The sequence below is a fragment of the Seriola lalandi genome, unplaced genomic scaffold, assembly GCF_002814215.2.
Source record: "Seriola lalandi dorsalis isolate HSWRI2012SDOR001 ecotype SW California unplaced genomic scaffold, Sedor1 jcf7180002053930, whole genome shotgun sequence".
Classification (NCBI taxonomy): domain Eukaryota; kingdom Metazoa; phylum Chordata; class Actinopteri; order Carangiformes; family Carangidae; genus Seriola; species Seriola lalandi.
In genome coordinates, this window is record NW_019524483.1 from 83466 (window position 1) to 98299 (window position 14834).

A 14834-nucleotide genomic window follows, 5' to 3' on the forward strand; every position below is an offset into this window, starting at 1 on the left:
CACACAAAGATCAAAACCAACGACATATATTAAAGTTAACCCCAGTCAGATGTTTTATAATTACAGCATCATTAACAAAAAAAAGGCTAAAACAATAAAACACATTTCCAAAATGTTTCAAGTTCCACAGTAGCCATAAACAAACACAGAGAGAAAAATAACACCTTAGAGAAGCACCGGCCTCGTCTCTTGCTACGGGGGAACAGAACCGATCTGTTCTCATTCCAGCAGTTCAATCAACGTGTCTTCAGATTTTGGTCTATCAAGGCGTGAACAAAGCTGTCACGTTTAGACGCTGATATGACATTTTGAGATTACAACATTTAAGTAGTTCAGAGTGACAGACCGTATCGTGATGACACGTGATGTCAGCTGATTTGGCTTAATGCTATGTCGGCCTCTTTGCAATAAATCATAACCTGATAAAGCAGACATGATGTACTGACAGTGTCCGGCTGTGTTTGTCTCCACTGGTAGTGTGTAAAGTGCAGCATTTACACAATATCTTTAAAAAAAACACAGCTTCAAACAAAATCCTTTGCATATTGCTAAAATAAAATAATTGTACATACATAAAATAAAAAATAAAACCCTTTAATAGGGTGTTAAATATATGTCATCAGTAGTCAAATTCTTTCTTGACCTAACTAGTTTGATCTGTCTTCACCTGTCACTAACTGTGATTTATGGTGAACCTGGTATGGCAAAAAACAAAAGAAGCCAAAAGTATAGATACACATGGGATGTCAGGCCTGTTGAATACTGTACACGCTTATTGTTCTTGTTTTCTCAGTGCATTATAAACCTTACCACTTAAACAGACGGAAGAAAAGGGGGCGGTAATGACAACCCTGATTACCGGAAACTACTGTACTGGTCCTGTGTGTAATCAAAGGTAAACACCAACTGGATCATTAAAAGCCTTTCCTATATAGACATAAATCCAGAAAAACAACATTCACAACAATTCCATAGCAATTCCAATAGCAACACAATCTTTATATTTTAGTTCCAATTGAAAGTTAAAGAGACGGCGACATTCTTTCTAATTTAAGCAGCATGTCTCAGTTCATTAAAGGAATAGTTTGGCATTTTGGGAAATACGCTCACAAGCTGCTTTATGAGGAATTATGTGTCAGACTATTTCTTTGCCTGGAGCAGTGACTTCCTGAAGTATCTGCATACCGAGCCTGGGTGAGAAATCGTCCGGCACATAACTGCCTCTAAAGCTTTCGAGGTGCTTTGGACAGAGCCAGGCCAGCTGTTTCCCCTTGTGTCCAGTCTTTGTGCAAAGATAAACAAAGTGACATCAATCTTCTCATCCAACTCTCAGCAAGTAAGTGAATAACCGTATTTTCCAAAATGTCAAACTATTCCTTTTTTTCTCTTTATGTCTATGTCAAAAAGTAGAGATCACATTAACATCCTGGACAGCCTTAAAGCTGTGACAGGCAAACAGGTGCTGAAGAAGGTCCTAAAGAAACCTAGAATGGATAAAAATGACCTTCATCTGATAAAAAATTATTTAAAAAAAAAACATGCTGGAAAAATGGAGATGTTTCACCTAAAAGAAAAACATCTTTAAAACCAGGTTTCACAAAAGCAGGATCATCGTCAAGCTGCATGTGTTTTGTTTACACTGCACACATGTATGTAATTTTGAGTTTTGTTAGCTTGGGTAAAAAAAAAAAAAAAATCTACGTTTTGTTCTACTTGCCGTTTGCTTCATAAAAATTCATTCTTCAGTGCCTCCATTGTCATTTTTTTTTTACTCTAATCCTACTAGTATCTGAAAATGCTGAGTCTCGTGCTCAGATCTACAATCTTCTACACAGGAGCTGTGAGCAGAGACTGAGTTTATTCTACTAATGATGATAGTAGGACATCCAACCCGTCTCTGCTCCTGTCTTCTACTCTATTCTACATCTATTCTACGTTTTCTACAAATTGATGTCCCTTTTTCTCATCCATACGCCCACCATTTGGTTAAACACAAAAGCTTTGTTTGATCAATAATTTACACAATCAGTAAAAATCAAAAGTACAATGTATAAGATGCTTTTCAAAATAAAATGTGATGTGTTTATCAGTCGAAAAACAAGAAAAAAAAAGATCCATTGTCACAATTTGTTTTGCTTTGGATAAAAAGATAAATTAATGCAGTAGTAGTTATGTTGCTGTGACAGACAATCCATAAATCTGACTTTAATCAGAAAGGTCTTCCATGCAAAAAGACCTGATCCTGTAACGCTGACTGAAACAAGTCTAAGCTGTCCATGAATGTAACCTGGTCCAGGCTGACAGCGGTGCCAGCAGGACGGGAACAATCAGACTAACATGCTTCCCCCACCAGATGGAGTCATACAGAAAACAACCAGCTATCAATAACTTAAGTTCATATTTCATATAAATTATACAAATTCAAATTTCTGAAGCAATATGTTAAGACTTTAGTTAAAGAAACTATCTAATACTACCTACTGCATTGTCTAACAACGTAGTGTTTCTAATCTATAGAAAAAGGATTTATCATTTCATACAACCTTACTGCAGCGAATGTGACTGCACGTCGACGGCTTTTTATGGTCAAATGTACTAAAATTGTGACCAACATGATATGAAAATGAGATCAATATGTTAGGGAACTTAATGTAATGCTTCCCACTTTCAACCATTTTAATACAAGTTTGATTAAATATTGTTGTTTCTCCTTCACAGTTTTTTTTTCTCTCTTTTTTCCCAGATTATTCAAACTTTCATTTGTACTTTTTTAAAAAGTTAACTGACATATGAAGATGTCACAAATCGCATTTGGATGTAAAACACGCTCATAAAGAGGGTGAAATTCTCCTTTCCGTGTTTTTCTCTTGTTGGCTATCTTACGTAACATTAATATAGATTGTCTTAACAACTTTCAGAAGTATTTTCACCCTCCAGCAGCCCTTTGTGAAATCAGATTGTATAAGTATTCAATCCTCATCAAAGGGTTAAACATGGCTTAGTTTTGAAATACCTCCTCATGTAAAAGACATGACCACCATAATGTTTTCTGTTCTCTAACTACTATACAGCATCATGAAATTAGTTGGTAGTAATTCACTTTCCCCGTGGAGCTCTGGGAGATGTAGTTTAGTTTCTCAGACGTGCATTACAGAGATGTAATGCAAGTTAATGTAGAAATTCCCAGTCTTTGTTATGTTGCTTTTTATGTCACAGTTTGTTACAAAATAAAAATGAATTCCAGTTGCCTCTTTGTAAAATCTCATTTTTACATGTTTTCTGTACTTGTTCAGAAAAAATGAGGCAGAATCTTGAAAAGCATCAATATATTTGTTGTTTTATAGTTATAGCGCCTGATTTATGTATCCTATATGACTTTATTTGTTCACTTTTATAGACTACAGTGCTGTTATGTAGTGTGTGCATGTCACTCCTTCACCCCTGAGTAGTCCAGGCTGTGAGTGTGTGATTAAGTAGGGTGTGTGTGTATGTGTGCGTGTGCGTGTGTGTACTTGTTAATGTGTGTAACTGAGGCTATGTGTGCGTCACTCTGTATTGTTGACGCTGTAGGGAGGTGGAGGGTCCAGACTGTGTTCAGAGGAGGGAGTCGGAGTCCCCGGTAGTCCAGAGGAGGGAGTCGGAGAGGCTGGGGGCTCCTCAGAGTCAGAGTTCTCCAACGAGAGGTCATCGACCAACGCTCTGCGTCCACGCATTGCCAGGGGCAATGGAGCACGCCTGGACAAGAAGAGAGAGACAGTTACAGTTTGTCCTGCTGTGAAGCAGCTGAGTGCAGTCTGAAGCAAACACACCACAGGGAAGTGACTTCTTTGGAAAACTAGTGTCCATCAGCCACCAAACACTATTTTTCATTATTGTTTCAATTAATCCTTTGTTTACTCTATAATAAGCCAGAAAATAGTGAAAAGTTTCCAGAACCCAAATTAACATCTTCAGGTTCCTTGTTTTATCCAACCAACAGTTGGAGGAGCAAATTATCTCATTGTTGACAAAGTGTTGGTACCAGAATAAGTTTGGGTTTTTTCTTATGAAATGACTTCAATGATTTATTGATGATTTAATGATTCTGTTGATCGACTAAGCCATTACTCAACACTACAATGATCATGTCTTGTAGCAGCGCATCAGAATAACAATGGAGTATTAGATTATGGAGGTCACGGTTTCACAAACGCTTCTGAGGGACTGAACAACAGGATTATTATCATTATTATCAATAAATCTCTTGAATTAAAGAAATAGTTCAACATTTTGGGAAATGCACTTATTTGCTTTCTTGGTAAAATTGGGATGAAATGATTAATACCACTTGCATGTCTGTACAGTAAATATAAAGCTACAGCCACAGACGTTAGCTCCACTGAAATGCAAAAACAATAAAAAATGGTTGCAAAATTTTCAGCACAATATGAATTGTCTCCACCTTTCCACAGAAGACAAACACAAATGATTTAAAAAAAACAAACAAAAAAAAACACACATGGTGACCTACTTATCTGGTCTCCATTCAGGGACGCTGAGTGTTGGTGTGACGCAGACAGATGGACATTGAGTCAGGGTTAGATGGACACAAATGGATGCAACAAAAGAGCAAAGCAAAACAAATCATATCAAGTTAACGGGGGGTTAAAAACAAACAAAACAACAATAAATTATGATTATTCCAACACCGAAAATACACGCACACAGTCTCACACACACACACGGTTACCTGAGCTGGCTGCGGAGGGAGGTGATCTCTCGTGTCATAGTCTGACTGCTGTCGGTGAGCTCCTCCAGCTCTCTCTGCAGCTTCCTCTTCTGGGCATTGGAGCGAGAGTTCTCCTCCTCCACCTCCTCCAGCTGCCTCTTCAGTTGCTTCAGTCGGACCATCGATTTATCCAGCTGGAGGGATGCCCAAGGGGAGAGGAGGGGAAGAAGGGGGGAAAAGGACAGAGCGCATTGCAGAGGTCAGAGCGAGACATGAGATTGGAGGAAAGAAGAATAGAGAGAAGGGGACGGGTATATAAAAAAAGAGATTAGTCTGGGAACAGGAGGACTGACAGGGATCAGGAGTCAGATTAAATCTGGCAGATTATCACTGATGATGTTTTGGGAGGAGAGTCAGTGTCTCTAGTTTGGTTAAGGGATTTATTTGGAGTACACTCTACCTTCCCAATGACCACACAGATGCCTGGGCAGGATTAGGATTAGGTCAGACTGAGCCGGATAAATCACTCATTTTAGGATGATTTTTCAACACTCTATGTGCCCTGGGGCACAATTAAAGCGGCGTTTTAGCTGACGTGGCCCCCATTAAATGATTATTTTATGCTCGGTCCCCGGTCATCCTACTCTGTGTGTGCTTGTGTGGCTCACCTTAACATCTAAAGTCAGAGTGATGTTAATTTCCTTACCTGTTCTCTGTACTGGTCTGCATGTCTCCTCTCATCCTCTGCCTGCATCACCACCTCCTTCAGTTTCTTCTCTGTCTTTCGCACCAGTTTGTTGGCAATGGCTCGTTCCCTGAGAGACACCAAAGGTCATTATAAGCTAACTGCTGCACAAAACAATTACAGACATCTATAAAGATAAAATATTTCCCTCTAAGTTAGCTTATCCATTGCATATTCTTTTTTAGAATTTGTAACAATCCATTGCTTTTACACGACATACATCCCACATTTCTGTCCTATTGTTTGAAACTAGTATTTATGAAATTGGTTGTTAAGATGATGGTCACTGCGTGGTTTGTGTGGGCAGCGCTGTGATTAAAATGTTGCTTATACTGTATCTGCAGTACCCATGATGCACAGCAGGGAATTAAAAAAAACAAAGAAGCTGCCCTCCCTAGTTCATTCCTATTTTATTTTTACTGCACCTGAATAATGGCAGATTTTTATTCAGATTTTATACATTTTACAAAGGTACTGAATGAGTTAAATGATAAAATTTACTTTGAAAATTGGTAATGTAACTTTTAACACATATTTAACCTTTATTTTTGAATTTATGTATTCCCCCTGCTTATTTTTGTCTTTATTGTTCTTTGTTTGTATGTTTGTCCTTTTCTCTCACTGTCTCTCCTGTTCCAGCTGCTCCTCCATTGACTCTATCTTGGCCTCGAGGGCGGCGACGCTGAGCCTGTGTTTGCCCCTCACGGCGCCTTCCATCTCCCCCAGCCGGGTCTTCAGCTCCTTGTTCTGCCTCTCCAGCTGCTCCCGAGCCGCCTCTGCCTTCTGGGCCAGTGTCCTCTCTCCCTGCAGCTGCACGGTCAGAGTCTCCACCTGGAGCACGAGCAGAGTAGCAATGACGATGTGTGATTACATGGATGTGTGTGAAGGCGACAGACAGAGTGGTTGGTGTGTGTGTGTGCGTGTGTGCAGTTACCTGTAGACCTGTCTTCCTCTGTCTCTCTGCCAGCAGTTCAGAGTTGGTCTGCTCCTCCTCCAGCTCCTCTTCCAGCTGACTCACCCGAGCCTCTAACCTCCGCTTCTCCTCACATAGCGCAGTTCTGGACAAACACACAATTTGAGTAACACAGGCACCAACGCACTGAATGACACAATACATCAATAGTAAAGAGGTACTAACTTTCCAGAACTGCTGTTGACCATCTCGTCCGCCATCTCGTCTCTTTCCTGCTGAGCCTGTCTCTTCTGTCTCTCTGATACAGACAGCTCCTACACAGAGAAATGGATGTTGAATGTCACTTCCAACACCAATATTCATAGTAAATGGATTTTATCTGAAGTTGAACACACGCACCTCAGAGAGTTGCAGGACTTCTGCCTCCAAGGTTTGGATTTTTTTCTCGCTGTCTTTCGACTGGACGATCACCTCGTCCCGAGTCAACTTGGTCTCATCCAGCTCGCGAAGAACTTCTTTCATCTGACCCTGTGGCAAATAAAAATCACTTTTATAAAAAGGCTGTACGTAGACAAGGCATAGGAAATCTGTGCTTGCGTGTGGGGAAATTTCTGTTTTACCTGCAGCCTCCGTAGCTGCTTCACAGCCTCCTCTTTGCCACGGCTGGCTGTCTCCACCTGGGCCTCGGCTTCCTGCAGCTCTGCATCCAGCTGCTTCTTGGAGGACACAGCCTGAGACCGCTGACTTCTCTCCTCCTCCAGTTGGATCTCCAGCTCCCTCACCTGGCATAGGATGGAGGACATAAGAACATTTTGAGTGATCAGGAGAAAGGAACAGCAGCCAACGCGTTCTTTGATTTCCTCTCTCTTTCTCTTCTCTACCTGTTTGCTGAGCGCCCTCCTCTTCTCCTCTCCCTTCTCCTCGCTGGTGCTGATCTCCCTCTCAAACTGAGCCTTGAGCGCCTGCAAGGTGACCTCCAGCCTCAGCCTCGAGTTCTCCGCCTCCGACAGCTCCTCCTCCAGCTCCTGAGTCTGAACTCGCAGGTTCTGGGCTTCTGTTTCTAAGCTCCTCCGGGTCCGCTCCAGCTCGTGAACCTAATCCAAGAGCAGATAAGAGAGGGTGACGCACTGAGGATTGAGACAGAGAAATAACAAAGGAGCCCCAAGAGGAAGGTTCTTACGTTCTTCCCGACATCATCCTGTTGGTTTACAAGCTGTTCCATTTCCGCACGGAGCTGCTTGTTCGCCCTCTCTAGCTCTTCCCTCTGGTCCTGGGCCTCCTACACACAGAAACAAAGAGGATTAATCACCACGATCACGGATATGTAACAAACTTTCTTGTATTGTCTGCTCTCTAATAGTTTACCTGCAGGGCTCGGGAAAGTGCCAGATATCTTGTCTCCTTCTCTCGGCTATCTGCTTCTGCTCTGTCCCTCTCCTCTGCCAGCCGAGTGCTCACCGCCTTTTCCTCTGCCAGACACTGAAGGGGAAAAGTGAAGGAGGTAAAGTCAGAGGTCCCGAGGAGGACATTTCAGGAAAATCAGCTCAGTAAGATTTTTGCAGCCTGTGCTTTGAAGCAAACCGATGAGTTTCCGACCTGGTCGAACTTCTTCTGCCTCTTCTCCAGGGCTGTGCAGTTTTGCCTTTCTCTCTGCAGGGCCAGCGTCATGTCCTCTATCTCCTCCCTCAGACGTTCCCTCTGCCTCTCCACTCTCTCCTTTTCCTCCTCCTTCTGGCGCTCTCTTTGAACGGCGCTGTCCAGTTCTCGCTGAAGTTTCCTGCGTGTCTCCTCTCCGGCTTCCACCGCGGTGTTCACCTCCTCCGACTGCTTACGAACCTCTGCCAACTACAAAGGAGGGAGCAGTGGGGTTTATAAATGTCATGGGTATGTTTATTGAAACTTACTAAGCAACAACCATGTAAACACTGATTTTACATCTTTTGTCTACTGAGGATATTGTGAAATATTAGTGGAAACTACTTGAAATGTGAGAAAGTGCAATGTGATATTTGTGTGTATGTACCACTGTATTGTGTTTTTTTTTTTATGTTATGGGTAATTTTGATCTTAAAGTACTGTGAACCATGATCCTGAATAACGTGTATTAATATCTATCGAATGAGTTAAACACAGCCCGGTTGGCGCTCTGATTTACCTGCTGAGTGTGAGTCTGGATCTGCCGGGTCAACTCTTTGGCTCTTTCCTCCTCCTCCTCGAGTCTCTCCATCAGTCCGTTCTTCTCCTCCTCCAGCGCTCGCACCCTCGAGGCCAGAGCCATCTTCTGACGAGTTTCATCCTGCAGCAATTCCTGAGAGAGAGGAAAAGACAAAGAGGGTCGAAGTGTTTTTGAATAAGAATTTCAGCCAATTCCTCAACTCTGTGCAAGTTTAAAAAGAAGTATTGCCGTCCTCTCAACTATAGGAGAAAGTACGAAAAGTATCTGTGGTTACAGCCCAAAAGCCAAAGCCCAACATTACACTTGACCCCATCCAGGTGTCTGTGTATGTATGTGTGTTTTTCAGTTTGTTACCTTTGCATCATGCAGCTGGCTCTCCAGGCTGCTGACCTCTTTCGTGAGCCGGAGGGATTTGGTGTCAGAGGAGGACAAATTACTGGAGAGAGACTCAATCTCACACTGAAAGAGAAAGAGTTGGGGGTAAATGTATCAACATAAAATAAAACACAAGCGGTTCTCTTTACAGCAGCACAACAATCTGCTTACACCTTCTTGACCAGATATGAAAACGAACAAATAAATACCTGTAGCTTATGCACTCGCTCCTCCCTCTCCTCCCTCTCTCTGTCAGCCTGAGTCAGGCGGGCGCTGAGCTCCTGCAGCTGACTGTCGGCCCTCTTACGACCTCTCTCGCTCTCCGTGCGGCTCGTTTGGAGACTCTTGAGCTCGGAGGACAGATTCTGCCTCTCCTCCTCCAGAACCGTCTTGGCCTTCTCCAGGGACTGACGTGCCTGAAAGAGAGAATGGACGACACGTGATGAGCGACGGTGCACGTTTTGCACACGTATGTGTTTTTGAGCATAGGTGTGTGGTCGTCGTACCCTCTTGCTGTTGTCGAGCTGCTCCTGGAGGCTGTCTATGGCAGCGCTGTGTTTGACTCTGAGCTCTGACAGCTGGGCCTCATGGCGTCGAGTCTCCTCTTCAACACATCGCTGAAGCTCACTCAACTCTGCCTCACGACGAGACCTGTACAGATGAAAGAAGGAGGAGGACAAATTCATTTCATCCAGTAATCATTCTCTCTCATTTTTTACCATTTTATCATACTTTCTTTTTCAGTCTTGATCCAACCAGAAAAAGACAAAATATGACCTTTTCAATTTCAAAACCTAAATTCGTGATAATTCCTATTATTATTCACCTTAGTTCCTGCTGGGCAGCTGTGGTGTCCAAAGTGTCCTCCAGCTCAGTTCTCAAAGCCTCCAGCTCCTCCCCCAGGTCTCGCCTCTGCTTCTCCGCCCTTTCCCTCATCCCTCGCTCATTCTCCACTTCCTCCTTTAACTCAGACACCTGGGACATGGCCTCCCTTAGTGCCCTCTGAGCTTCAGAACGGCGAGCACCCTCTTCTTCCAGTCTAAAAGAAACAGCGAGAGATGAATGAAGAGAGGATTGTAGTATGGGGAAAAAAAAGGTCCTTTTTGTGTGTAAGTTTGTCTACTATACGCCCTCCTGTGTCTCACCGGCCCTGTAATGTGGTGATCTCCTTTTCCTTCTGAGCCAGACTGCCCCTCAGCTCGGCGGACAGCATGCCCAGGTCTGACAGCTGCTCCTGGGCCTCCACCGACTCGCTCTCCATCCTCCTCTTCCACTTCTCTTGCTCCAAGCGACCCTGCTCCTCACGCTTCAGGCGCTCTGCACACAGTGATGGAGCAAGTTACAAACAGATCACGACATTTCAACAGTGACAAAATAGGGAGGTAAAATATAAGATTCCACTAGTTTGGGTTAAGATTATGTCATAATTATTTTTGCTAAATAATAATCAGATAGTTATATTGAACATCCTGCTCAAAAACCTTTACATAAAAAGCATTTCAAATGTCAAAAATATATATCAAAATAAACTTTCACTAAAAATGAAACAGTACCACATCAAAAGGATCGATCACTGCATAAAAAATCTAAGTTTCTGTACATTACACCTGCAGATTGCCTGTGAATTGACATTAGGACAGTTACCCTCTAAATCAGCGATGACAGCCTCCTGCTTGTTCTTGAGTTTGTTCAGACTTTTGGTTTTCTCCTCTTCCTCAGTGAGCTGGTCGGTCACCTCACTCAGACGCTCCTCAAATTGTTTCTTCTCCTGCTCAAAAGAAAAATAGCAATAATGTTGTATATGGCTATGAAACAAACATAAAAATATGTATAAAACACACGCAGTTTTAATATGATGACCACCTTGCTGAGTCGGTCTCTCTGCTCCACTGCACTCAGCAGGTCCGTTTCCAGACTTTTCACTTTAGTTTCCAAGGTAACCTTCTCCAGCAGGAGGCGCTGTCGGGCACTTTCCTCCTCCTCTAACTGCTCCTCCAGGTCCTGATGAATATAAAAGCGAGTAATATAAGTAACATGTCAGGACAGGGACAGACTAGTGCAAGAGCAAACAAGACAAGGCTAAAAATCTATATTGCAAGCCTTTGTTTCAATATCACTTCATAGATTTTCTTCACAAATTTTTGTGAAAATAGCAGAAAAAAACAGTATATCCCTCCTAACCTGTATGTTCTGCTGCATCCTCTTCTTCTCATTGGTCAGCTGCGCGCCCCTCTCCTCCTCCTCCTCCAATCGACTCTCCAGCTCGCCCAGCACTTCCTCCAGCTCCTGTTTCCGACTGGCCAGCCTGGCCCTCATCTCCTCCGCCTCCGCAAACAGCTCCGCCTCTGCCTGCAGCTGGTCAGCCAGCACCGCCTTCTCCTCCACCAGCTTAAACGTGACAGAGACAGGAGGAAGAGGAGTGATGAGGGAGCGACTGATTCATAGCAAAGCCAGAGCAAATGGATTTCAGTGTAGGGGCAACCGGGGTGGACAGTCGGCTGAATAAGATGCAGGTGTGTTTACCTGAGCGTGTTTCCTGTCCAGCTCGGTGTAGTCCTGCTCCACTCGGGTGAGCTTGTCCTTCGCCTTCTGGAGCTCCGCTTCCCTGACCTGAATCTCCTCATCCTGCCGAGTCACCTGCAGCAGGGGCTTCACCTAGGTAGGCCCAGAACAAGGGTCAGAGGTCAAGGTCTAGTGATATTTTATGAATTGGGCTGGTGTTATTTTTCATTCCTTTGTCATGGCTCTAAAGTCACTGTATGGATTTTCTATCTTAGTGTTTTTATTGTCGGTTTCTTATACCCAATCTTTAGCTTTAGTTGTGAATTTTGTTTAATGTGAGCTGGAACGTGCTTTCACTGTCACATTTTAGCACATCTATTTAAATCCTTAAATTTTGTTTCAGTATTATAACTAAAACCTTAGTACCTTAGTGAACAGCCGCCACCACTGCCAGTTCCTGAGTTTGAGGTAAGCAGCACAGTTCCTCTGCATCACCCTCAGAGCACTCAGCTGCTGCTGCTTCTTCATAAAGGCTCTGAGAAGTAACAAATAAAAACATAAATCAACAAAAATACACGTGCAGATCATCTTTAAAAGGATTCGATGTGGCGGATCATCCCTCTGAACCGAAAGCACATAATGTCCGGTATTAGCATGTCATTTAACTCAACTCAAAACTCTGAGCGACTGTTATTACAAGATATTTTGATGTCAAGCAAAAAAGCAAAACACAAAGCAGTTTTATTAGTTGAGACAATGACACTCTTAAATTTGCACTCTTGACACTCTTTTTTCCGCTGTTTTTTATTTTTATGTTTTAAAGCATTATGTAAAGCCCTTCGAATTGCCTTTCAGTATGAGTTGTACTATACAAAATATATTTGCCTTTCTTTAATCGTGTTATTACAGATTCATGAAACCACAAATCCATGAATATTACATTTTTTAATTACCTCTAATTAGTTAGGCTCCACTGTAAAAAAAATATAGCTTTATTATTTATGTCATGTACAGGCTTCCATACACTGTGCCAAAGACCTGTCAATGCTGCTGCAACTGAGTCACTGATAGGGGCTGAGAAAACAGATTAAATATTAATGCTCCTTTAAGAGCGAAATACAAGACTGCCTCCTAAACAGCAGCAAGCAAGCGCTCCTTAAAGAGAAACCCCACCAGTGTTAGATGTCTGTCTTCTCCTATCCCTTTAGTTTCATTTACTAAAAGCTTGACGTTGACTGGTTGAGGAATGAAGTTCTATCTATCACACCTCTCACTCTCTGTTAATGTTGACTCTTTGGTAATACTCTTACTTGCGTGCCAGGTAGCCTCTGGCTGAGCTCTGGAAGCGAATGATGGTGTCAGTGATCTTCAAGTCTCTCTCTTCTTCCAGGTGAGCCAGGACTCCGGCTCTGAAGAAGACTTTGCTCTGACCCACCCTGAACAGGTTGTGATCGAGCTCCAAAGCGCTGATCTGAACGAGGACACAGGGTTCAGTGGCTGGTCAATCGAACACTGCACTGTATGTTTATAGCTACTGGAAAATGACTCACCATGAGTTCTGATGCCTGTTTGCCATCCATGAAGGTGCGAGGAATAGCATTAGGAGTCAGGATCTCATATCTGGAAGACAAGGGTGATTCTGTAAGTGTGTGTGTTTGACACTGAGAATGTGTAAGAAAGGTTCATTTACAGGTGCCAGAGTAAGTGCTTGAGGAAACATGTAGTGTGTGAGAGTGAGAGAGAGAAAGAGAGACAGACAGATGGTTATGAAAGGTAGCTTATTTTTTGTCCAACAGCTTACATGGTGGAAAAATACAATCGCACACACACACACACACACACACACACACACAAACACAAACACACACACACACACCTTTGTCTGAACTCCTGGAATGGGATGCGGTTAGGGAAGCCTTGTCTGCAGATACGGATCCCCTCCAGAACTCCATTACACCTCAGCTGGTCCAAAACCAAATGGGGAGACAGCTTACCGGCCTGAGAGAGAGAGAGGAACGGAGAGAAAGGAAGAGGTAAAAAGAACAGAAAAAAATCATTTCCTCCAGCTTACAACAGGTTTCTTCCACACTCCTATCCCTTCTCCCCCTTCATCCAGTTCCCCCCTGTCTCACCCTCTTCTCGTGGTTGGGGATGATGCAGCGGAGGAAGTTGGGGTTGGTGTTCCTCAGTGTGGCCATCAGCTTAGTGAGAGACTCTTTGTAAAGCTGACCAACGGTCCTGAACATTCCCTTCTTCGTCTTCAGTCCTGCCGCTCCGAATGTGACGGGCCCGCTGTTCTCTCCTGATGACACCTGGTCCAGACCCACGATCCTGTCCACTGGACGAACACACAGCACAGCAGCAATCATCAAGTAAGTAGAGTGAAAGTTGAGTGTTTGCCAGACTTGGTGATGCCTGAGGGAATGCTATGGCATAATGATGGCATAAACATTTCACACCTGCTTTCACATCTGCTATCACGACTCTGGACAGATGATATCAGATGGTTATCAATGGATGCAAAGCTCATTAGAGATGCAGTGGTTTGGTATTTTGAAACCAAAAACCAAAGTAGGATATTTTCTCATGCATATCAGCCAATAAGATACAACAGATGCATGAACAGGTAAAGATTTTCCAGCTCAACCTGTTAACTTTGGACATGTCTAGACAGCTGTAGGTTTGCCTGTCTAAGATCATGATAATTATATTTCTTTAATTATTTTCCTGATTTGACAGCTGTATTGAGGGACATAACCAAACTCATTAATGCGGATATAGTCAAATACCTGCATTAATGAGCATACTCGACCAATACTGAAGTTATGTCAATATGTTGCTGCATCTCTAGAGGTGATTCAGGATCACATTGCTGCTTCCAGTAGCAGCTGTTTGTGTCAGTATTTGTGTGCGGCACAACTCTAATGTGATGCTGAATTAGGCTTTAATGACTAACTAAGAGCATGCTGCTACCTTGACACTCACAAATCCAAAGTGAATTACTTCTGTATAAATGGAAAAAGCTTCAACACACAAGCACAGCACTCACTGATACTAAACGCCAAGACTTGGTAAAAGAGCAAAAAGAGAGCACTCAGCTAACAGTAGAGTGGAAATATGCTAAAAGAATTGACAATATCTAACAGCTTACGACACCACAGCACAAATACCAACTAAAGAGCAAACAAAAATGACACAAAGAGGCACACTACAATCAAAAACTGGGCAGACAAAAAACAATTGAGTAATGTGAGAAGAGGTGGGAGTGAGGAATGTGAGTGTGACACACAGCGGAGGAGAAAAACCTACTGTCGGAGCCATTAGCCTGTAGTGTGGCATAGGAGTCAAAGAAGTACACACGAGGAAGAGTTTGAATATCTAATGCAGGAAGAAGGAGAGGACAGGGAGAAAGATT

At 43.0% G+C, this 14834-nt stretch overlaps 1 protein-coding gene across 4 annotated transcripts in view; it reads right to left on the bottom strand.

Moving 5' to 3' along the window:
- Window positions 1–10: 10 nt before the first annotated feature.
- The window catches only part of myh14 (myosin, heavy chain 14, non-muscle), a 29809-nt gene continuing 14985 nt past the window's right edge, over window positions 11–14834 (bottom strand). For 2 of the 4 annotated variants that reach the window (XM_023402344.2, XM_023402342.2), the window contains 29 exons: window positions 14729–14797; window positions 13552–13757; window positions 13296–13417; window positions 12970–13039; window positions 12730–12890; window positions 11846–11954; window positions 11441–11572; window positions 11099–11305; window positions 10781–10918; window positions 10562–10685; window positions 10063–10234; window positions 9744–9956; window positions 9424–9568; window positions 9127–9333; window positions 8897–9001; window positions 8522–8674; window positions 7963–8211; window positions 7732–7845; window positions 7547–7645; window positions 7248–7460; window positions 6987–7148; window positions 6766–6894; window positions 6592–6680; window positions 6388–6511; window positions 6076–6284; window positions 5415–5523; window positions 4730–4902; window positions 4511–4534; window positions 11–3735 (listed from right to left, as the gene is read on the bottom strand). In XM_023402344.2, the coding sequence (XP_023258112.1) occupies window positions 3546–3735; window positions 4511–4534; window positions 4730–4902; window positions 5415–5523; window positions 6076–6284; window positions 6388–6511; window positions 6592–6680; window positions 6766–6894; window positions 6987–7148; window positions 7248–7460; window positions 7547–7645; window positions 7732–7845; window positions 7963–8211; window positions 8522–8674; window positions 8897–9001; window positions 9127–9333; window positions 9424–9568; window positions 9744–9956; window positions 10063–10234; window positions 10562–10685; window positions 10781–10918; window positions 11099–11305; window positions 11441–11572; window positions 11846–11954; window positions 12730–12890; window positions 12970–13039; window positions 13296–13417; window positions 13552–13757; window positions 14729–14797 (4217 nt within the window). In that variant the 3' untranslated portion in view covers window positions 11–3545. The remainder of the gene's footprint in view (window positions 3736–4510; window positions 4535–4729; window positions 4903–5414; window positions 5524–6075; window positions 6285–6387; window positions 6512–6591; window positions 6681–6765; window positions 6895–6986; window positions 7149–7247; window positions 7461–7546; window positions 7646–7731; window positions 7846–7962; window positions 8212–8521; window positions 8675–8896; window positions 9002–9126; window positions 9334–9423; window positions 9569–9743; window positions 9957–10062; window positions 10235–10561; window positions 10686–10780; window positions 10919–11098; window positions 11306–11440; window positions 11573–11845; window positions 11955–12729; window positions 12891–12969; window positions 13040–13295; window positions 13418–13551; window positions 13758–14728; window positions 14798–14834) is intronic. The other 2 variants (XM_087172950.1, XM_087172949.1) reach the window with 2 other exon arrangements.